General features: G+C 42.0%; 2 protein-coding genes across 2 annotated transcripts; one reads left to right on the forward strand and one right to left on the reverse strand.

Moving 5' to 3' along the window:
* Positions 1-4,710: 4,710 nt before the first annotated feature.
* LOC113406812 (high mobility group protein B1) lies at positions 4,711-12,427 on the reverse strand. The gene is made up of 5 exons (XM_026653557.2): positions 12,251-12,427; positions 9,348-9,510; positions 8,993-9,138; positions 7,646-7,820; positions 4,711-5,352 (listed from the first exon to the last, which is right to left on the reverse strand). The coding sequence occupies exons 2-5, from the start codon at positions 9,495-9,497 to the stop codon at positions 5,176-5,178; spliced, it is 648 nt and encodes a 215-aa protein (XP_026509342.1). The 5' UTR covers positions 9,498-9,510; positions 12,251-12,427; the 3' UTR covers positions 4,711-5,175.
* On the forward strand, positions 11,398-11,979 carry LOC115271238 (nascent polypeptide-associated complex subunit alpha, muscle-specific form-like). The gene has a single exon (XM_029911980.1). It carries the CDS (start codon positions 11,398-11,400, stop codon positions 11,977-11,979), a length of 582 nt encoding a protein of 193 aa, XP_029767840.1.
* Positions 12,428-24,353: the final 11,926 nt, after the last annotated feature.

Here is a 24,353-nt window from a genome sequence, read left to right on the forward strand (position 1 = left end):
CTCAAACGTCAGAAGAAAGTCTGAGGGCTTGTCTGCACATGAAAATTATTTCATAATTTAAAATGGAATAGTTGTTATGGAATAACCATGTGTGGACACTCATTCTGAAAAAACCTTTTCATAACTGTTGTTCTTCGAGATGTGTTGTTCACGTCCATTACACATTAGGTGTGCGCGCGCCGCGTGCACGGATGTCGGAAACTTTTCCCCTTAGCGGCTCCCGTCGGGCCGGCAGGGGAGCCCCCGCCAGAGTGACGCCTCATGCTGGTGCATATATACCCCTGCCAACCCGACCCCCCTTCCGTTCCTTCTTGCCAGAGACTCCGACAGAGGAGAAGGAGGGTGGGATGTGTAATGGACGTGAACACCACATCTCGAACAACAACAGTTACGAAAAGGTTAGTAACCGTTTTTTCTTCTTCGAGTGATTGTTCACGTCCATTACACATTAGGTGACTCACAAGCTTACCATAGGAGAAGGGTAGGAGTCATGGAACAATTGATTGAAGAACAGCCCTGCCAACAGCAGCGTCATCTCTGGCCTGATGATTGACTGCGTAGTGGGCTGTAAATGCGTGCACCGACGACCAGGTGGCTGCTCTACAGATCTCCTGGATCGGGACCGGTGCCAGGAAAGCTGCTGAGGATGCTTGAGCCCTAGTCGAGTGAGCCGTGATCGCCGGGGCTGGCACCTTGGCGAGCTCATAGCACGTACAGATACAGTCCACAATCCACAATGATATCCATTGTGCGGAGACAGGAAGACCTTTCATTCTCTCAGCAATGGCGACGAACAACTGCGTCGACTTGCGGAAAAGGTCTAGTTCGCTCCAGATAGAACGCCAGGGCCCTACGGACATCTAGAGTATGCAGGCTACGGTGACTCGGATCCGTGTGTGGTTTGGGGAAGAACACCAGCAAACAAATGTCCTGTCACATATGAAATTGCAAGACTACCTTAGGGAGGAATTTAGGGTGTGGCCTAAGTTGCACTTTGTCCTTATAAAAAACTGTATAAGGGGGCTACGAGGTGAGGGCCCTCAACTCAGACACCCTCCTTGTGGACATAATGGCCACCAAAAACACCACCTTCCTAGAAAGGTGAGGAAAAGAGCAAGAGGCTAGGGGCTCGAAAGGGGGTCCCATGAGCTTGGTTAGGACCAGGTTAGGGTTCCAGGGAGGGACCGGTGGGCATGAGTAGGGAAACACCCTCTCCACTCCTTTGAGGAACTGGGCTACCATGGGGTTGGAAAACACAGAATCCCCCGACTCCCCCGGGTGGAATGCCGAAATGGCAGCCAGATGCACTGTAATCGAGGAGGGAGTGAGACCTTGATGTTTGAGATGCAGGAGATATTCCAGGATGACTGGAATGGAGGCCTGAAGTGGCTGTATCTGTTTTGGTTCACACCAGCAGGAGAATCTTTTCCACTTAGCCAGATGTGTCGCCCTAGTGGAAGGTTTCCTACTGCCGAGAATTTGTCGAACCTGAAGAGATCACCGGCTCTCCATAGCGTTCAACCACAGAGTTTCCATGCCATGAGATGCAGTGACTGCAGGTTCGGGTGAAGCAGGCGCCCGCAGTCCTGCGTGATCCAATCTCAGGTGCCAGGAGCTGCCCCAGGAAGCGGTGAGCGGAGAGTCCCCGCTATCGGGACAAAGGGTGTCCAACCAATGTAAGGTCAGGACGTGGAACAAGTCCCCTAAAATGCGGACTGTCCCAATATCATCAGGACGTCTGGTCACCCTATTTTATCCTGGCTAGCAGGCTTAGCCCTCAGGATAGTAAGTGTTGGTAAACTGTTCAAGCTCTTTGTCCCCCACCAAAAAAAGTTTTAATTCTATTTTATATAAAGCTGGCTAGGTTATCCTCCTGTTAGGGGTACTTTTAAAGTTCATAGAAATCTGGAATAGCAGTCAAAGAGAAAGCCAATAGTTACAGTTGCCAGCACTTAAGTTTTACTGGATATGCAAAAAAGTTTGCTTTGGTTTTGGAAGAAAATTATATTTGATCAAATTAGACATTGTTCTCGATGGGCTTGCTCTGCTAATAAAAGCCATTAAAAAGGGTTCAGGCTCAGAGATGTTAGCATTGTCCTAATTATGCTGCAGAAACCTGGAGACATTTGATACCAGTTACCTCAAATTTCTATGGGTTTGTCTACAATCAATTTTGCATATTTAACTAAAATCAGTAGAAAAACTGATTTAGTTAAACTGGTGCAACCCTCTAGCTTGGACAGTTACACCAAATATAGAGTCATGTTAATTATATATTTTGTTAAAAATCAGTGCAAAAACTGAATGTGAATTCTCTCTAAGATTAGTAGGAGAGGCTTCAGCTTGCTTCAAGATCTATGACAAATCCAAAACTAACCAAAGGTTATTATGAATGAGTCCATAACTGATCTTATATTTCAAGTAAGATATTACTCCTTAGTCAATCTTCATGCAAAAATCTTTCCCCAATCCTAAATACCAGAATACATATGCCAGCAATGTCCTCTCCCAAAAGCAAGTTCTTATATAAAAGGTTAAAGCCCTTAGAACATGTAGAACCATACAGTAGAACCTCAAGAGTTATGAACTGTAATTTGAAGAAAGTTTTACCTTTGGTTCTTGTTCAGAAGATAGCAGTTATAATTAGGGTTGGAAGGATTAATTTTCATATGTAAATGTTAATTTCACTGTACACATTCAACCCAGTGAAAAATATTTCCATTCATCAAAATTTACAGATAAACACTAAGCGCTGCTTGCTTCGTATGTTTTGACATGTTGAGAATGTGTGTTTTAATGGCTATAAAGCTTTAATTTTTTTGAATCTCAACATCTACGGTCATTAAATTATTGTAATTTCCCAACTATTAAAATTAAATTGATAAATAGAAAAATGCTTAAAAACAGACATGGATATCCATCAAAATTGTAAAAATAATCAAATTCTTCAAAGCCTAATTATTACAGATCCCCCATCACTTACCTTCACACTTAGGGATGCTGGGTTTTTTCCCCCTTGCATTTTCACCTTTACTGAAGACAAAAGACACTGACAATTGTGGCAAGAGATAACTATTGTCCTTTTCTGACAAATGGACACTTACCACCCATTTTTTGAGACAGAGTAATTACTCTGAGTTTTAGTTTTGTCAATCATGGATTTAGAACACATATCCCTTGTTTTGAGGACAAAAAATATCAATCAATTTTCTCCAGCATGTCCAAGAGAAACAAACAAACAAACAAACAAACAAACAATCTACTGTATAAAAAGTTATTTCTAGTGAATTATGGTTTAAGAGCAGTGTCCAATCACAAATATTTAAATAAGTTTATCTGTCCTATATTTCCTGCTCTCCATGAAGAGATCTTTTGATTGGCACTCCTCTTTTGTTTGAGGCTGAAAGCAAATATGTAAATGTGTACAGGATACAAAAGCGAGTCAGTTAACTAAATATTTAAAACCTCTGCAATTATTAGTTTATTAGTATCATCCAGGATTCAGGTGTTCAGTATTTCTCCTGAAGTTATACATAAATGCAAATTGAAATAAGAATCTGAAAGTCAAAATTGTATAACAAAACAATACTCCATCACAAAAGCGTGTAAAATTACAATGCTATTTTTAAACACTGGCACTTGAGAACCATAATTTTATAACCACAAAATTGCCAAATTGTCCCCCAAACTGGTAAGCAGGTATATGTGAAAATAGTTACAGTTGCCAGCACTTGAAGTTTTACTGAATATGCAAAAAAACTTTGCTTTGGTTTTGGAAGAGAACTATATTTGATCAAATTAGACATTGTTGGTATATCATAGTTAAACATTTCACTTTTTAAATGCAAAAATTTAATAAAATGTACTTTTCCATACAACTATATTTAACTTATAAATGGGCAAACATGAAGAGTGCGGTATAAAACCTAACAGGAAAAATACATCTTATCTCATTTTAGTTTGAGACAATATACAACTTTGTTTAAAGGGCTAAAACTAGAATTTAAAATTAAAAATATGAATTTACATAGATTTAACAAATAATGGTACCATTTATAAAAATGTTGGAACGTAAAATCCTTTCTTGTGGGCTATTTACTACCAGGAGAGTTTCATGGTATAAAATCCATAGCCATCACTACGTTGTCACAAAAAAATTAATATGGTACTTTTATAATTTTTAACTTCATACATTTTAGGGGCATGTTTATCTCTTACAAGTGTTCAGAGATTTACAAATACAACTTCCATTACATAGTAATGGAGTCACATGTAAATTCCCCACACACAATGATGAGAGTATACCCTTCCTACTGGTCCTTCTAGGACAGCATTTTAGAGGTTTTTTCTGAAGTATTCCATACTGTAAAATTGAATTCTATACACTTCTCAACTCTCCAAGACTGGTAAACTTACGCAACTCAATATTACATTTCACAAAATCCGAGCAAATATCAGTTGGATGAAATTTTTTGTTTCCAGTTACGGAAGAAAATTCTGTTTTATCATATGCCTATATATTTTCCTACCCTATCATGATTATGAAGGGTATGCAGATCAAAGCTTTGTTTATCAGCTGGTTATATGAAAAGATGAAAACTGTAATAATCACGTGATCCCAAATGGGCATACAATAAAGCAAAGATGAGTTCCCCTCAAAAAAGAAAAATTATGATTTTTCAAGGGCACCTATTAAAAGGACAACAATACTAATAAAAAAATTGTATTTACTCAGAAGCATTCAGAATGTCAACAAAAACAGCTGCAACTTTTTTTTTTTTTTTTTTTTTTTGCAATTACAGAGTGGTATTCAGTTAACAGAACAACAATTATTTTTATGATGCATCAGAGACAACTGAAGATGAAAAATGAACTACATCCCCATATATAACTAATTTGTGCTGTGCACCAACAAGAACCTGCTTTAAAACTTCCATGCCAATTTACAACCCCCACACTGTACCAGGCAAGTTTAGTGGCCATTGAAATACCACTAAGGACAGGGCTATCTAAAGACACGTTCGGTAGTGTGTTAACTATACAAAAAAAGAGACACTGTACAGTTTAAAAACAAATCTTACACAGCCTTACATTTCAATTTTTTTCTTTAAAAGGAGTGAGTTGTGTACAGGGGGTTTAAATGCTTTATAGACAAGAAACTGCTCTAGAAGAGACTTATTCATCATCATCTTCATCCTCCTCGTCATCTTCCTCATCATCTTCATCCTCATCGTCATCTTCCTCATCATCTTCATCCTCTTCCTCCTCCTTCTTTTTCTTGCTCTTCTCAGCCTTGGCAACTACCTTTTTTCCTACATCAGGCTTTCCTTTAGCCCGGTATGCAGCAATATCCTTGACAAGAGAAGTGGGAAAAGGATCTCTTTAAGAGATTTAACCAGAGAAGAGCTCTGCTAAACTTTCAAAACAACATTTAAGAATTTGCAGATAGGCTGTAACCACTGAGATATCTACATCTTCACACACACACCAAAAAAAAAACACACACAAAATCCTTATCTAGGACATAAAATTATAATTAGCCATCCACAACACATCAGAATGACATGGTCTAATATTTGCGATGTTATGCCTCAGTGAAATGCAATTATATGGCATTCTGCTTAACTGAAGTTTATTAAACAAAAAAGGTACAAGAACTTTGAAGAGTAGACAGTGCCACCTTCTGCGTTCAGTAAATGTATTCTCTAGGCTTACACTGCATAACAAACCTCAAATTCATACTTTTTCAAAACTTCAATCATAAAATGAAGCTAGATGATTGCCAATAGAATATCAAGTCATAAAAATCAGCTTGACCCCTGGCTTTATAAACAAAATTGAGTATAGAATATAATTTATCCTAGTATATATTAAACCTACGACTGGGCAACATCTTTAGACAGATGGCCTAAATCTTGATGTTCCTCCCATACAGTATTCTGTAAACTGCTCTCTTTGCAGTTCTTTCAGTATCTCTTAAAATTTGTAATTTCTTTCAGAAGTGACATTCACTAACTAATATCAATGGTCTTTAAGTGAAATATTTACCAACTCTAGATTTTCAGAACTCAGACATTAGTTTGCTCTAGAAGGAAACTTTACATACATCAAATCCCAAGCACGTGTGCAAGTTTAGTTGACAAATTTGGGTGATATCAGTAAAGGGAGAAACAGCTGCAAGTAAAGGTTAGTGGCTTCAGATTTTTTTCCCCCTGTAATATTTAAAATAAACCTAAACTAAAATGCTTCAGTCAATTTATAATTTAAACTACTGGGGAAGGTTTACTTGCAGCTCTGAATTTACTCTTTGTTTAAATCATACCAAAATGTAGATTTATATGTGAATAATTAACGTACTAAAGGCCAAATTATGCCTTGTGTTGCACTCAAATGACTAACACAGGAAGTTTTCTAACCCACAGTGTATCTTCAGGGCATGATTCCTACCTAGTGCTAGAAGCCCCCACCACACAGTTACTTGCCCATTAATTTGCCATCACCCCTTAACTGGTTTTGTTTGCCAGCAAGGAGACACTATTGATCAGAATTTCAGCATACATGCTGAAGTGTGCAATACACAGCAGACAGGGGTGCGTACTATTCCTTTGTAAAGGAGAATTGGTATGTATCCCATCATACATCCCTCTCTCCCTTAGCTATCTTGTCCTGGGATGGGAATATGGAAATCAAAATGTCATTGCCACTGCTCTATATCCCCAATACTCAAATAGAGTTCCTATCACTGAAGTAGGATTTAGCCTTAATGATACAAGAAAACAAGTTAATAGATTGACAATGGCTTCCTAAGATGCATTAATACCTATGTTACTTGTTTGAAGGAAATCAACACAAAGTGGGTGCAATAGAATACATGTCTAATACAAACATCTTGTCCTCTAATATTTAACTCTGTAGGTATAAAGTAAACTAAAAACTGTTCTTTAAGATAATTAATATGAACATATGCTATGACTATTTTTCAATAGTATGTGGCAAACACAAATTTAAAGAGGACATTTTTCCTTATTGGTATTACTTAATAGAGCAAACTGGTTGCAGAAATCAACTGCTGCTATGAACCATTACTTTTATTATTAAAAACAAATACAATGATATGTACTAAAACATCAAAAGATTAATTCATCATACTTCAGAACTTAAGTGTCATAATCCTCACAAGGACATGCTATTAGAGGCATTCTCTCTAGATGCTAAGGTAATTTGACATTTTCATACTTAAACTTGTGACGTACAATGTCAGAGTATTCTAGAGGAATTTTCTTTTTTAAAACCAAGTCAATCACTTAGTCCTTTGATACACACAACGCTCACTAATTTATGCACATGGAGATGTTATATTATTTTCCCATAAGAAGAGGGGGAGGAATAGCTCAGTGGTTTAGAGCATTGGCCTGCTAAACCCAGGGTTGTGAGTTCAATCCTTGAGGGGGCCACTTAGGGATCTGGGACAAAAATCAGTACTTGATCCTGCTAGTGAAGGCAGGGGGCTGGACTCGACTCAATGACCTTTCAGAGTTCCTTCCAGCTCTATGAGATAGGTTTATTTACTTCCAATTCAAATTTGAATAATTAAATAATTGTAACAGGGAAGAACCCTTTGCTCACACTGAATCCCATTATTTACCTTTTCATACTTCTCCTTCAGTTTAGCAGCCTTCTTTTCATAGGGCTGTTTATCATCTGCAGCGGTGTTATTCCACATCTCTCCCAGTTTCTTTGCAACATCTCCAATGGACAGACCAGGATGTTCTCCTTTGATTTTCGGACGAAATTCAGCGCAGAATAAGAAAAAAGCTGAACTGAAAAGAAAAATTGTAATTTTAAGTATAAAGTTTAAACTATTGTACTAGACATAGCAAGTTGAGACCTTCACTACATGATACAGTAATACTATGTTAAAGCACAATAGGGAACATTTAGTGTGCACCAGCACAGTCTACACAGACCAATTAATGTGCAACACGTTAGTGAGCTTTAGAAATCACACTCCCATGCTGTGCATAACCCAACCAAGTTTCTCCCATTTTAAGAGTTCTGAGAATATGGACCGTGCAAACTATTTCACAGGAAATATTAAAATAATCTCATGATTACTGTAGAAGGCTTTCCAGATGTCAGTACCAGCCACTCTTAGTTTATCTTTTAGAGTTTGCTCCATTTTAAAAATGGAAAGATTTAGCACCATACAAGCTTGGTATCATACTAATTTCACATTTATCTTTCGGAGGTATGGCCTATTTTAAGGAAAAAGGCTCAATTCTGCAAACTGTTTCCATGTACGCAGTTCCCTGCACCGGTTCAGAGCCCCCGTGACTTCAAAGGGACTGTGTGGACACATGGTTTTGCATTTGCCAGAATGGTTCCAGGACTGGGGCCTAATGTTCTACCAGTTTTAAACTAGAGTTATTTCGTCTGGCTGCTAGCAAAATTCTATTAATAAAAACGGTCAACACTGATCGTAACAGTGTTGGGTTTATTTTTAGAATAGATCTATGCCAAGTTTCAAGTAAACAATAATTGAAATGGACCAGATTTACAGATTCATAGATTCTAAGGCCAGAAAGGGGATCATCATCATCTAGTCTGACATCCTGTACATCACAGGCATAGAACGTCTCCAAAATAATTCCTAGAGCATTTTTTTTTTTTAAAATATCCAATTTTGGGTTAAAAATGATCAGTGATGGAGAATCCACCACAATCCTTGGCAAATTGTTGCAATGGTTATTTACACTCACTGTTAAAAAAAATTACATCTTATTTCTAGCCTGATATGATCTTTTTATGATGTGGTATTTATAACACTAAATCCAACTGATTTTTAAATGTGGTTACTTGCAGCACTACATTTAGAAATTGTGTACTCTTCTATATTTCAAATCCTCTAACTTGGATTTTTAAAAGGCCATTTTATGTATACATTTCAATGCAATGCTCCTGTTCAAGACACACTAACTGGAAATCTACTTACGGAGGCCTCTTTGGTGCATTAGGATCCTTAAACTTCTTTTTTGTTTCCCCTTTGGGTGGTATATAACTTTTCATTTCTCTTTCATAACGAACCTTGTCAGCCTTTGCCAGATCTTCAAACTTTCCTTTTTCCTTAACAGACATAGTCTATAAAACAATAAACGGGGGTGAGTGCATGATTCAAAAGTGCATCTGATCCCATTCCAAACTGTAACAGGAGTAACATTAAAGGCAGGAAATGCATTCACAAGTTGCTGAATGATGTAAGTAAATATCAATTCAGTCTTGATTATATTCATCTAAGGTAATCTATGCTGTAATCCTGTAAATTAGTACTTTTTTTTGGTTTATCTTACCTTCCACCGTTCTGAACATTTTTTTGAGAACTCTGAAAAGTTCACTGAAGCATCTGGGTGCTTCTTCTTGTGCTCCTCCCGGCAAGTCTGCACAAAGTAGGCATATGAAGACATTTTACCTCTCGGCTTCTTAGGATCACCTTTGCCCATTTTTGCTGATTTTCTGTAACACAGAAGAAAAACAAACCTTTAAAACTATTTTTTGGCTCCCACACAATATCATAAGAAGTTGGGAAGAATGAGTTTGTTGACTAAGATGTATAAGAGCAGCTCTCTTAACTTTTATGAGAGGACCTCTCAGATTATATACAAGCTACAGAACTCTCCTAGAAAACTATATACAACTTGCAAAAAAGACTGCTATTACAGGTTGTTGGTTTTTTTTTTTTTTTTTTTTAAAAAGATCGCCTGGTCAATACAAACAACCTGGTCTTCAAGACATTTGGCTATTATCAAAAAAATCTTCCTGTTATATTTAAAAGAGTCATCAGCAATCAAGAGTGTCTGTTGCTAGTCAATTTGCTGGCAAGTATTGGCATTAGTCTCAAGGGAAGTTGCTCCCCTCCTGATTGGTAGAGCCACATGTCAGCTAATTAAGGGCTAGAAAGGCTTAAACAAGAAGAAATTATTGTGGGGCAGGGGGAAATATTACAGTATCCTATCCTGATCAGCCTGTTGGGTTATAGAATATTAACTCTTTTTTCCCCACTTTCAAAATGCTTTACAAATATCACTTTGCATAAAAAAACAAAAAAAGCACAGAAATAAAGTATGCCAAGTTACTTTCCACTTTAATTATACTGCAAAATTATTCTCCCTACAATGTGCAGCTAGGGATAGTGGAATTAAATATACCACTGAAACATGTCATGTTCCAACCAATGGCTTTAAAAGCATGACACTTATGTATGACATATAGAAGATTGTGCTCACTGAGCAGACATCCCCATCTCTCTTAAAGGATGGAAAAATATCTTCTCAGCACATTCACACAAGGTAGATAATTTCTCCATAAGTCGGGAAAAAAACACCTCCAGCCCACTGCGGCATAAACTTTGCTCTTCCAGAGAGGAGTGAAACAAGTGGGTGGTGTGTGCATGTATTGCCACAGCAGCAGCGTTTCCGATCGGTTTGGCGTATGGACAAACAGATTTCTGCTCTGTGACTAAACACATCCGGTTTGAAGTTTCCATTGAGTAAACAAGACTGTAGAACCAGGAGCCATTCCCCACCAGCAATGGAAATGCTTCCAGAGCAACCCCTTCACTCAAGGATAGTTTAGTGACACCTGGGAGGGATGGGGGGGGTTCACTTGTTCCTTTTCATAGAAAGGAAGTGGGAGGAAAATAAAGAAAAAATGAAACAGGGGAATTCCACAGCACATTTTATTAACACTGTAAATGTCTTTTCACCTTAAACAGCCCAATTAAAACGCTGCAACTATCATATTAACTTGCATTTAAAAGCAATCTTCCAGCCATCTTGAACATTAGGGGGTGAAGGAAAACTTAAGTACCCTTAAAAATTATTTTTTTAAAATGCTACAAAAGAAGGGGGGAAAATCAGAGAAAGGGCACAGTAGATGGTGTATGTATTTGCATCAAAAATCTTCAAGATTTATGCATTCTGGAAAGACATGAAGCAATAACTGTAGAGGAGGAGGAGATTAATGTATTTTCTTAAATCTGAAGGTGCAGTTGTGGCTTCACTTGTATAACCAATTCCCACGCCCAAGAATTAAACACACAATCTTGCTGGTGGGGCGGGGGGGAACCCTGCGTTTATTAATCATGTATTCGTGTGACTGCAGGAACTAGAGTAAGCCCACGGCTGGCGCTGCCACGAGCTCTCAGGCTAAGCCAACCTCACTGCAAAGCCTGCGCCCCTCTGTCGTGTCTAACGGGGAGCGCGTGTCTAATCAGTCTCTAGGCAGAGCTGTGGCGGGTCCCGCTCCCGCGCGAGCTGGGAGAGGGTTTGCAGTGGCGCAGGCTACTCCCCGGGAAGGGCAGCAGCAGCGCTATTCCTCCCATTTTGTGCGAACGGCCTGGCGATGAGAGAAAGTCCCCTTGAAATGGGGGCTGGGGCAGCTCCGGTGCGGCGCGGCGGCCGCGCTTTAGGCAGGGCCCCCGGCTCCCCGTCTACCTACGGCAGCGGCGCGGTCCCCGCTGCTCCCGCCAGCTCGGAGCGCGGCTGCCTCCCGGAATGGCCGCTGCTCGCCGCCGCCGCGCAGAGAACATGGCTCCTTCCTGCCTCCCTTTGTGTGCGCGCCCGGCGCACGCTCAGCCATGACAGCGGTGGGGGAGGGGGGCGGCGCGCTTCCAAGCGCGGCCCGAGCCCCCGGCGAGCGGGCCGCGTCCGGCCGCAGCCCCCAGGCGCCCCGCGCACGGCGGCCGGCCACTCGCCCCGGCTGGGAAACCCCGCCACGGCCTTGGCGAAGGGAGAAAAGGCGGCTGGAAAAGTTCCCCGAACTGCGCCCCCGCCCTCCGTCCCTCCCGCGCCTCGCGTCCTCCGCACGGCGCTCGTCAGCCATGTTCCAGCGAGCACAGCTCCGGCTCGCCCGCCGCCGACACGGCCCCGCGCCCCGGCCGCAGCCCCGCTGGGGAGCGCCCGGCGCCCGGCCCTGCGGCGATAGTTGCCGCAGGGCGCCGGGACCAGCGCGGCGCCGCCCGCACCCCCCCCGCAAGACCGAGCCCGACGGGGAGATTTTCCCTTCCCATCCCCTGCCCGCTTCACGAGCTCGCCCGCTTGCCCCCGGCCGGTTCCCGCCCCGCCCGCGGGCCCCGCCGCCCGCCAACAGCCTGCCTCAGACGCAGCCTAATTCGTCTTTGTGTGGCCGAGGCAGAGCGAGCGCTGCGCTGGCGCCGCCGGAACGCGCAACCCAGCGCCCGGCCCGGGATACTCACCGCCTCCCTCGCTCGCACACTCACTCGGTCACTCAGCAGCGAGCCACAGGCGCTGAGACACTTGCCCGGCTGCTCGCGCTGGCCCCCAGTGCTGCCTGGTCTCGCTGTAGCCCAATGCACCGCAATGGCTGAGAGCGGGATCGATACGCAGCCTCCTCACGCTCTCAGCGCTGGTAACATTACTCTCAACACAGCCCCGCTCCTATTGGCGGCCGCCAAGCCAGCGGCCAACCTGATTGGTGGAGCCCCTTCCATTGTCCTGACCAGAGGGCGCCGCGGATTGGCCGCGGAGCGGGACACGTCACTGAGGATTGAAAGGGCGCGCAAATATAAAAGTGAGTGGAGAGGAGGTTGGCTGAGGCGGGATGTACAGCTCTGAGAGACTTAGTGCAATGCTGCTGTGCATGAGGAGAGCAGCTCATAGGCAACCACGCACTCCCAGCCTAGCCAAAGGACGCCTCGCTCCCCCAACCGCACAGCCACTTCTATCTCCCCAAAGCGCACTCAGAGGCCTGCTTTGAGAACCCTTTCCCCACACACCCTACCCCTCAGGCTCCTGCTGCTACAAGGCAAGGGGACAGCAGGCCATTTTGTTACACCAGTGGCAAATACTGACCCTTAGTAAATGGTGCATGTTTCTGAGACAGATGCTCCCAGAGCATCATAATACAGCCACCATACATTTCTGTGGTGCCTTCTATCTAAGATATCAGCACACTCTACACACTATGAATTATTATATGATAAATAACACCATTTTACAGATGAGGAAAGTGAGGCACAGAGACATTAGATATCAAGCCGTGGCAGGTCTCTAGGAATCAAATCCAGGTCTCCTGCCTCCACACACACCCTATTTAAACCTCTAGGTCACACTTCCCCATATAGTAATGTCTATAGAGTAGTCCAATCTAAAAACACATTATATGCCATGTATGTTTTTATCCATATGGATTACTTTATCTGACATACCTATATTTCAGGCACAAAGCATGATCTATTCTACAACTTAAAAGTCAAGAGTAGGAGGCAGTAGATCTGGGTTCTATATACAGCTTTGCAACAGACTTCCTGAGGGCTGGTCCACACTGGGAATTTACATCAGCATAGCTACGTCTCTCAAGGGTGTGAAAAATCCACAACCCGGAGAGATGTAGCTATCCCGACCTAGCCCCCAGTGTAGACAATGCTAGGTCGACAGAAGAATTCCATTGGAAGTCTCTTGCTGTAATAAAGCTGTAAATAGAACCAAGATCTACTGCTCTACCTAGCTACTGCCTCTCAGGGAGATGGCTTGCCTATGCCAAAAGGAGAAGCCTTCCCTTTGGCATTGGCAGCAAGCAACTACACTGAAGCACTACAACAGTGCATAGGCAGCAATGCAGGTGTGCTGCTATACCGTTTTAAGTGTAGACATACCCTTAGTGACTTTGGACCAAAATCCTTAGTCCAATATTTTCAAAGAACTGTCCACTGATTTTGGGTGCCTCAGATGACTTCAATATGGGTGCGCCATATTTCTAAAAATTAGGCTCTATATATCAATTTGGGCAGAAGCTGAGGCATCCAAAATTAATGAACGCTTGAAAATCTGGGCCTTAACTTTTCTAGGCTTGAATCACCCTGGTTTCCCTGCAATTTGTGTAGTCATTTACACCAATGCAAAGTGGGTGTAAAAGGCTACCAAATCAAAATAATAACCTTTAGCATCTACTTTGCACGGGTAGGTGACTATACCAGGTTCAGGTTAATCATAAGTAAGATAGAAAAAACAACTCCCTCCCTCATAGGGATGTTAGAGTTTTTTTTAATAAAAAGTTTTTTTTTATCATTTGTAAAACACTGAGATCCCAGAATAGAAAGCTACACAAGTGTGTAAAGAAAAATTTGTTCTTACCTGTTAATTTATTTTCTCTAATAACAGAGCTAGCAGTCCTTACTATTAGGTGATCCATACAGTCTTCAGAGTTTGGAAGCAGTCTAAAAGATGGAAGGAGGACAAATCTCTAAGGGCTGGTCTACACTGCCGCGCTAGTTCGGCGGCTGGGGATCGAAGTTCCGAGTTCGATTTATCGCGTCTGGTCTGGACGCGATAAATCGAACCAGGAAGTGATCCCCGTCGACTGCGGTACTCCAGCTCAACGAGAGGAGTACCGCGGAGTCGACGGGGAGCCTGCCTGCCGCGTGTGGACCGCGTCTGAACCGCGGTAAGTTCGAAGTAAGGTATGTCGAATTCAGCTACGTTATTCACGTAGCTGAATTTGCATACCTTACTTCGACTTGGGGGGTAAGTGTAGACCAAGCCTTAGTAGCTCCATTCCCAGAACATATGGCCATATGAACACTTCCAAAGCACTACAGTTAGAAAAAGTGAACATCCAAGCATGACAACTAACTAGATATTCAAAGTTAACTATTTACATGTGATCACTCCTGCACAAGAATAATATGAAGTAAAGAAGATAGGCGAAATACCAGTGACCAGCTAGGTAAAGTATACATTCTGTTAAATTTAGAATTATAAACAGACCAAAATAAAGGGGGTGGTTGAATTTTCTAACCATATCATATCACCAGACAAATACATTAATACATATACATTAATATTACTGTATTAAATCATACAAGAGGAGGCCCAAAGTTTTTCAGTACAGGATATAAGCACTGATCTGATAGAATGAATTGCAATACTTTCCAGAGGAGGAATATCCTTAGCAGTATACCAGCTTTGATCCAATTTGCTATAGCAGACTTTGAGGCTTGGTTCCCACTCTGCTTCATGGATGATGGATCACAAATATTGCAGTATATTTCCTCACTAGTGTGTTTCTCTTCAGATAAATCCAGATTGCTTTCTTGAGGTGTTTTTACAATCAGTATCCCTTTCTGCTCCACGGAAGAAGTGAATGGCTTCTTGGTTAAGAGACTGGTTGCAGGTACTCCCCTCCTTGTTTAAGGTATGTTACTGTGTAGCTATTGTCTGACCTCACAAGGAGATATATTTCCTTGATATATTTTCAAAGGTACAGAAAGGCAAAGCTTATTGCTCAAAGCTCCAAGAAGTTTACACTGGGGTTTCTTCTCTGCATCATCCAAACTCCCTGGATTTTCATTTTTCCAACTATGAGCTCTCCATCCTTGCAAGTTCAGATCTCTCATTAAAGTTTCACTATATGGCTGAAGAAAGGGAGTGCCCTGGAGAACGTGGTCCCTCATTCTGCATGATCAGAAAGCGGATCTCATAATCTTAAGACTTGTTTAAATCTAAACCTGTCTTCTTTCAGAATAACTATTTTGGTGTTGAGTTGGGCCCTGCTGAAGATGAGACTATTTTTGTCTTAAACTGGTGATAAATAAAGCTACATGCTCTCTGATTATCATATTTGATGTCTTCTGGATTGTTTCTTCCCTGGTTGATGCCTCTTTCAGAATGTGTTCTGTGAGAAGGCAAAAGAATTTCCTTTCTAAGGGCTGGTCCACACTACCCGCCCAATTCGGTGGGTAGAGATCGATCTTCTGGGATCGATTTATCGCATCTCATCTGGACGCGATAGATCGATCCCAGAAGCGCTCCCCCGTCGACTGCGGAACTCCTGCTCGCCGAGAGGAGGAAGCGCTGTCGACGGGGGAGCCTGCCTGCGCCGCGTGGACCCGCAGTAAGTAAATTTAGTTCGATCTACGAAACGTCGACTTCAGCTACGCTATTCTCGTAGCTGAAGTTGCGTTTCCTAGATCGATCCCCCGCCCCAGTGTGGACCTGCCCTAAGTCCTCCGTCACAATTATTAAATGTTTATAAATATATTTGGGGCTGTACAAAGGGCAGTGGCCCTTGATAACTGTTGTTCTGGTAGAAAAACCTGAGTACCTTTTGGTGAGAAGGATGGATGGGCTCATGTTGACAGGCAACTGTATTACAATCAAAATTCTTTTGAGAAATCATGGGCAAAATGGAAGTTAATGTTTCCATCCTGAAGGGAGTCTTCTTTGTGCATCTCTTGAAGAGCTTAAGGTCTGGTATTGCCTTTGGCAATCCATTCATCCCTTACCTCCAAAAACAGAGTACACAACTGTGAAGGGACTACTCCTTTGGCCCTCTATGTAGGAGGTGGTGTCTGTAGTCATACTGAACTTCTTCAAATTGTCTTTGAGAACTGGGGAGAAATAAAGGAAGTGGAAAGGCATTTACAAACTTTATTCTTAAGCTGACTGTCAGTGGTGATCTAGAGCCAATGGTTTAGAAAAGATAAAATATATCCTTTGTGATATGACGGTAGAAAAGTATTAATTCTCTACACCATGTGGAGGTTCTGATTGTTTGTGAAACTCTTTGTAAAAGTAAGTTTTCTTTCATCACCTCTGGTATTTCTATTCCAGGTTCTGTATACATCTCCACAGTCCAATAACTTTCTGAGCTGTCCTTGTGTATAGGAATACGAGGAACTTATTTGCCAGTTGATAAGAACATAAGAATGCCATACTTGGTCAGATCAATGGTCCATTTAGCCCAGTATCGTATCTTCCGACAGTGGCCAATGCCAGGTGCTTCAGAGGGCATGAACAGAACAGGTAAACATCAAGTGATCCATCCCCTGTCACCCATTCCCAGCTTCTGGCAAACAGAGGCTAGGGACACTTCAGAGCATAGTTTTGCATCCCTGCCCATCCTGGCTAATAGTTATTGATGGACCTATCTTTCATGAACTTATCTAGTTATTTTTTGACCCGTTAAAGCCTTGGCCTTTACAACATCCTCTGGCAAAGAGTTCCACAGGTTGACTGTGTGTTGTGTGAAGAAATACTTCCTTTTGTTTGTTTTAAACCTGCTACCTATTTATTTCATTTGGTGACCCCTAGTTCTTGTGTTATAGGAAGGAGTAAATAACACTTCCTTATTTACTTTCTCCACACTAGTCATGATTTATAGACCTCTATCATATCCCCCCCTTAGTCGTCTCTTTTCCAAGCTGAAAAGTCCCAGTCTTATTAATCTCTCCTCATACGGAAGCTGTTCCATACCCCTAATACTTTTTGTTTCCCTTTTCTGTACCTTTTCCAATTTCAATATATCTTTTTTGAGATGGCGAGACCAGATATGCATGCAGTATTCAAGATGTGGGAGTACCATGGATTTATATAGAGGCAATATGATATTTTCTGTCTTATCATCTATCCCTTTCCTTATGATTCCCAACATTCTCTTAGCTTTTTTGACTGCCGCTACACATTGAGTGGATGTTTTCAGAGAACTATTCACAATGACTCCAAGATCTCTTTCTTCACTGGTAACAGCTAATTGGGCCCAATCATTTTACATGCATAGATGGGATTATGTTTTCCAATGTACATTACTTTGCATTTATCAACATTGAATTTCATCTGCCATTTTGTTGCCCAGTCACCCAGTTTTGTGAGATCCCTCTGTAATTCTTCACAGTCTGCTTTGGACTTAACTATCTTGAGTAGTTTTGTATCATCTGCAAATTTTGCCACCTCACTGTTTACTCCTTTTTCCAGATCATTTATGAGTATGTTGAACAGCACTGGTCCCAGTACAGATCCCTGGAGGATACCGCTATTTAACTTTCTCCATTCTGAAAACTGATCATTTATTTCTACCCTTTGTTTCCTATCTTTTGATCAGTTACTGATCCATGAGAAGACCTTCCCTCTTACCCCATGACAGCTTACTTTGCTTAAGAGCCTTTGGTGAGGGACCTAGTCACAGGCTTTCTGAAAATCTAATTACACTACATCCACTGGATCCCCCTTGTCCACATGCTTGTTGACCCCCTCAAAGAATTCTAATAGATGTTCCTAGTATTTCTAAAGATAGAAGTAATGTGTTTTTTCTCCTCTTTATGTGGTGCCACATCCCTTTTTTAATGCCTCACAAAAAAAACCCAAACATTTCTCCTACAAACTTTATTGAAGTCAAAATCTGTTTTGAATGAGAGTCTATATGAAAGATACATCCATTAGGGTCACCTGTTCGCTGCATTGGATAACAGGAACTTACCAAAAAATTCCTAACTAAGGCTACATCAAGCATGATCCACCTCAAGCCTCATCCAAACAAACTTTGTTAATAGACTAATTTTTCATCCTAAACAAGATTTATCTTAGCCCCTGTTATAATTACTCTAGCATAACAGGTGGATATCTACAGAGAAGCTTCAAAGTTCCTATTTGAGGATACTTCTGTCTTGAAAACCATAGATTATTTTGGGAAATAGTCTCTCAGATGGGACTGTTGTGTTGTTAACAAAGAATGAGACTGCTTTATCTAATGTAGGCACCCACCAGCATACATATAACAAAATCAGAATAAAAAGATTCCTGTTTTGAACTAGAAGGAAAATAGAGGTTTTAAAGGCTCAGCTTGCTCTTCTTGAATTTTTACAATATCTAACATCTTTTTAACTATTTGCTCAAGGAACACAGGTGGAAAAGTTTGTCAGTGGTACTGGTGCAACCTCCTTCTTTTCCAGAACACAATTTGTTTCCTTCTCCAGGGAAGATAAGCTAGAATATTAAACTTATTTTCTTTTAAAATGCCTGTTTGTCTTCCCTTTTACCCTATATCTTTGGAGAGGGTGAGGGGAATTGAAATAAAGAGAACACTCAGAAGTCAGGACTGTCTTTCTAGACTATTTAGAGTGAATGAGTAGTGACAGGGTAGTTCTGCCTAGATTGGAATCCTATGGTTGTCAATGAACCTAAGACAGAGTTGGCTGCAGGGTAGATACCCTGATGCAGGATACCGGTTTCTTTCTCAACCACAAACCCACCATTTTAAAACTTTAGCAAGAATAATTGTCATTTCATAGCATACTGCAAACAAATCAAACTGAAGAAGCCAACTGTCCCCAAAAGTATACACTTACTTGGGTTCTGACATCTGCTGACCGAGGTGAGAAAGGAGATGCATTGTCAAGTCCAGGAAGCACAGAAATAGCTCAGGATAGGACAGCACTCTCCCTAAAGGAATGGATTATTGCCTTTTCTGTCATATGCAGGTTTTCTTTTTTGTAGAAAAGGCAACATCAGCCCAGTCCACACAAATGTCTGGCATGAAGTCACCTTGTCTTATAGCTTATTTTGGCAGCAAATAGCTTTGACCTCAAAATTGAAGTGTTATTCATGATTTTGTCACTCCAGCCCTTCTAGCTTAGGTAAAAACTAGCACACAGCAGAGGTATTCCCTCAGATCAAAAATCAGAGTGCCAATGTCACTTCAGTATGGCAAATAGTAATTCCACTTGTCAATCAAACCCAAAAGCAAACATTAGGTTTAAAAAAAATCTAGTTTAGGAAGGTTTCTAAGCAAAAAGCTACATTTCCTGCCCAAAGTGGGGGCAAAACAACTGTCTGTACCTCTGCAGAGGCACAGCATCTGGCCACATAATCCAAGGATGGAGCTACTGGTGCTTTGGGCTCTGTCATATTCAGCTTCCATGGTTACCCATCAGTGTGGATTGCTAGCAATGAATTCAGAGAAAGTATAGTACATTTTAACCCCTTTTAACCGAGGCTACTGTGCCAACCTGTACATAGGCCATACTTACACAGTTCTCAGTTTCTCATCATCAGATACAGAGCTGTGATGATAAATTGTTCTAAAATCTGTCTTTTCAAAATCAATGGGAAATACTTTAAATACTGTCTTAAAATCAATCCCCAGTGAGGGAGACTTCTTCCAAATGAGTGAGACTTGGCAGGTCTGCAAATAGTTGTGTTTTACTTTATCTTTTTTCAGCTGGATTTGTTCATCTTGCACAGAGTAACTTATGTGTATTGCCAACTGTTTTTCTATTACTAAACATTATCTAGATAGCTGGGCTTAAGAAGGCCATTTCTCCACTCCCCCTGAGTGAGTGGGTATTTTGAATGGGTGAGTTGGTGGTGGCTAGGGAGTGGAAGTACCAGCTAAAGGAGATGGCCTGGGAAGAAGCCGCAGTAGTGGTGACCGAAGGAACTGGGAGAGGCAGTCAGGGTGACTGGTGCTGCTGCTGTGAATTCCGTGATAAGCCTGATTTCTAAGTCAGTTGATTTCTGTTGACATTTGAGCCCTGGAGGCGATTACATAATTTCTATAGCTTGTCGGTACGCTTTTAGTCAGGCTTGGCGCTTATATAGTGCTCACCATTAAAGTGCTTTTCAAACAATTGATAGGAAATATGGTGTATTTTTGCTTCTCCCTTGATGCACAGGTACAAGATATTTAGGAGAATACAACAAATTCCATGATGAAAATAGAGGATATACCTACACTGTTCAGTTTGTGAAGTGGGTAAAACTTGGAAACAAAAAGACAAATTTGCATGGACATTTTCCCCCTACATTCACTATATGTTGAGAGCATTTTATCAGGATACAATGCAAATGTCAGCAATCCAGTTTTTCTTAGTGGGAAGCACTAATGGAATTTTTTTTTTTTAATATTGACATTTGGTTCCCTTGGTTTCTTTACTCTTTATGCACAGAAAAAAATAACATTCTTCTTTGAGGGCCTCCGTGCAGCCCCCTTTTGGGCCAGGTGGGAATCATGCCTGGCTCTAACAGCAAGAAGAGGTTCAAGAAATGTGATTCATGTGCTGCACCATTCCTGAATCTGATCTCCATTTCAGATATTTGATTTGCCTGAGATACAATATGTAGTGTGCCATGAATTTGTGTCTCAGACTTGACTGGAACATCACATCAGACTTCAGGTGCAGCTCACCTTCCAGAGACTCCAAGCAGATGGCATAATTCTGGGCACAAGCCTAGTGCCTAGACCAGAACTAGCAGCTTCAGTGCACAGGCCTGCTTCTAAAGAGCCCAGATGCATGTTATCTCTTCAGCTGCAGCACCACCCTCCACAAAGTGCATTACTCCCATATCAGGGAGGCTTTGAAAGAGAACTGTTACAGTGAGCCGCAAAAACCCACTGTGGAGTACTGTGCTCTCCCTGGCCCTGCTATTCCAGGGCCTGTTAGGAATTGTGAGGTTCTTAGTGTACACCTATGATAACACTGTCACTGCACCTATTAATTTTGCAGTGCTTGTTGTACATTTATGATTATTACATTGTATTTGTCACTGATCCTCTGAGCTGCGTCACACTGTACAGTAACAAGGAAGTGGGTGCTTTCAGAACTAATAGGCACTCTGCAGCATAAGTTGTAAACTTATAAAGATGAATTATTTTCCAAAGAATAGCATTTTATTCAGTAACAAAACCAGTGGAAAGAAAAATCCGTGCAATTCAAAAGCAAATATATAAAAAACTTAATAAAATTAATGGAACAGAACTTAACAAGGGAAAAAACATTCATGTCAACTTTACCTACATGTACAGCAACCATGGCTTTCCCAGGTCAGTGTATGTGAAGCTGTGGTTGTCCTTAATGTCCTGAGAGGTGGAGTGGCAGGTGTAGGGATGCAGCCACTGATACAATGTGCAATGTTAAGATGAGGGTGCAAGGAGGTGCTATAATGGAATTCTCCGTGGACTGCAAAGGGAGATGACTCTGTAGGTCCACAAGAGACTGCAGCATTTGTGTTTGCTGCCAGAAAAGGCCCATTATGTCCTGGTGCATCTCCCTCTCCTTTTCTACTGAGACTCCTGAACCTTCCACCTGTCCACATTTTCCTCCCTCAGGCTGTCTGCAATGTTCACCCTCCAGGCCCTTTGCTCACAGTCTGAAGCAGCAGAGGATCTCACTGAACAGATCTTCCCAAGTCCTCTTCTTTCTCCTCCTTATCTGGCTCAGATATTCCACAGGTGTAGACGGGGAACCCCCTCAAGGCTGCAGATAAAACACACAGAGGTACCATTGTCAGTATAGTCACAATGTAAAGTGAAAGTTAAGATTCAGAACTCCCTTCCCTTGCTCGCCTAAAGACAGGCTTATTGACTCTTTTGCTTCAGAGTGCTTATGCACAGCACCACTCTCAGCACCAGCCATAATGAGTATGGCCTGCCAAGGGTGAGGGAAATAAGGAGGGAATTGCTCAATTGCATGAAACAATGAGTACGGGGCACTGGCACTGAATACTGGCACCATTTTCCACAGGTGGTGGTAGCTGATATCTCACTCCTGAGGGTAACAAAGCCACTGAGAGCACAGCTGGTGCTGGTGTGCCAAAGCCACCTGGGCCCATATGCTAGCCTGTGTACTGCAATGGTACCTGTCCAAGTTATCACCAATCAGCATGGGAAAATATCCTACCACTAAGGAAGAAATAAGGCTGCCATCCCTAGTAACCTTCTGGAGAGGAATGCAGAGTACCTCCCTGAAAGTTTCATTGAGATCTCTCAGGAGGATTCAAGGGACATCCCTGTGTACATAAACAAACTGCTCTGTATGGCCCTCCCATTGCCTAACTCTGCAGGGGTATGAAAAGCAGATAACAGTTCCTCTCTTTGTTGTACTAGGACGAGTAAATTAATGAAAAGTTGATAGCTGTGTCCTGTTAAGTTGGGGGCACCATCAGTACATCACTAGAATGGGAAATAAATATACACACTTACCCGGGGCTCCTTTCCCTGCATTGGACTTGCCCGTGCTCAACAACAGGGACTGAATAGACTGCGGTAGAGTCTCAAACAGGTCCTGGCTCACGGAATAGCTGGACCCCCAGTCGTATGTCCCCCATCCCCCTCTTCCTCCTCCTCCACCTCTTCTTTATCCTTACTGTTCATGCCAGGGCCTGTGACTCAGGTTCCGCAGAGGTATCCAAGGTGGTGTGTGGAGGGGCAAGGTGGGATCTCCGCCAAGTATGGTATGCAGCTTGTAAAAACAGCAGGGCTGCAGCTTGGCACCAGATCAACTGTTGATCTCTCTGGCTTTCTGATATGCCTGATGCAGTTCCTTCGCTTTTATGTAGCACTGCTGCTGCTCCCTGTTGTACCCCTTCTCCTGCATCCCCCGTGCAATCTGCTCACAGATTTCCACATTTCTACAGCTGGTCTGTAGCTGGGCCAGCAAAGCCTCTTCTCCCCACAGGCCCAGGAGATCCAATATCTCTTGCCTACTCCAAGCTGGAGCACGTAGCTGGCATGGTCAGCTGGGCAGCCATGCACAACAATGGAGAGCTGCTAGGTGTGCTCAGCAAGCTGGATAATCAGGAAAAAGGCATTTCAAAACGTTGTGGGGCTTTAAAGGGGAGGAGGGCCTTCCAGTCTCCACGTCCCGTGGGCAGTGGAGTTCACAATTGTGACCAGAGCTCAGTGTCAGGTATTGTGGGACAGCTGCTGGAGGCCTGCTAGGGTTGACATAAGTAACACAATGTCTACACTCATGCTTCGTCAACCTCAGTACATCAACCATGGCTCAATGCCATTCAGGGAGGTGGTGTTAATGCATCACTGTAATGGGCACTAAAATTTGTCTCCCATTAAGCTAAGTGTAGACATATGCACAGCTAGGTTGACACAAGGCAGCTTATGTCAACCTAACTGTGTAGTGTAGGCCAGGACTTAGGCTGTGGTGCATCTAGCACTAGAGCCATCCAACAGCCTTCCACTTAGCAGGAGAGGAAAATGTGCAGGTGGACTTTCTGAAGAGCAGCACAGCACCAGTACATTTGGTCACCGAAACCAGCAACCTATTTTGCAGATGAGGACACCCACATATAGACCTGTTTGTATCAAAAATAATGCCAGGTGCCCACTATATTGCACGAGAATGGGCAGGGCAGGAAAATTTCTCACAAATACATCCTTCTTAGATTGGAATACATACCTCCTGTATGCATTTCCTTTAATAACCCTCATCTCCAGAGCAAGAGGAAAGATCAAAAGGGACAAGGCAAATGTCAACCTAATAGCTACCATGTGGGAATGTCAACAGTGTATCTCAGAACTGATTAAATTCTATTTCAAACCCTGCTTGTAATTAGAATATCATAATCATAATTCAAAAAGTTCTGAATAGAGCTGGCAGGAGAATGGAAATTCTATTCACAAATGATTCTGAGATTTCAAAAGCTGACTTCATTTCAAATTGAAATGAAACCCCAAAATTTCAAAATTCTCAAAGGAAAAATCCTGGGGAAACATGTTTTTTTATGTTATATTTACAAAATTTAAAAAGATTTTAAACAAAAAGTCACTTC

Source organism: Terrapene carolina, unplaced genomic scaffold, assembly GCF_002925995.2.
Source record: "Terrapene carolina triunguis isolate 2854851 unplaced genomic scaffold, T_m_triunguis-2.0 Scaffold141, whole genome shotgun sequence".
Lineage (NCBI taxonomy): Eukaryota > Metazoa > Chordata > Testudines > Emydidae > Terrapene > Terrapene triunguis.

Excerpts from the sequence above, each read along its gene's own strand:
- LOC115271238 (XM_029911980.1), top strand. The coding sequence starts at position 11,398 with ATGAGAGAAAGTCCCCTTGAAATGGGGGCTGGGGCAGCTCCGGTGCGG.
- LOC113406812 (XM_026653557.2), bottom strand. The coding sequence starts at position 9,497 with ATGGGCAAAGGTGATCCTAAGAAGCCGAGAGGTAAAATGTCTTCATAT. Across the intron at positions 9,139-9,347 it reads AATGTTCAGAACGGTGGAAG|ACTATGTCTGTTAAGGAAAA; the intron begins GTAAGATAAACC and ends ATTGTTTTATAG. Across the intron at positions 7,821-8,992 it reads AATGCACCAAAGAGGCCTCC|TTCAGCTTTTTTCTTATTCT; the intron begins GTAAGTAGATTT and ends TTTTCTTTTCAG.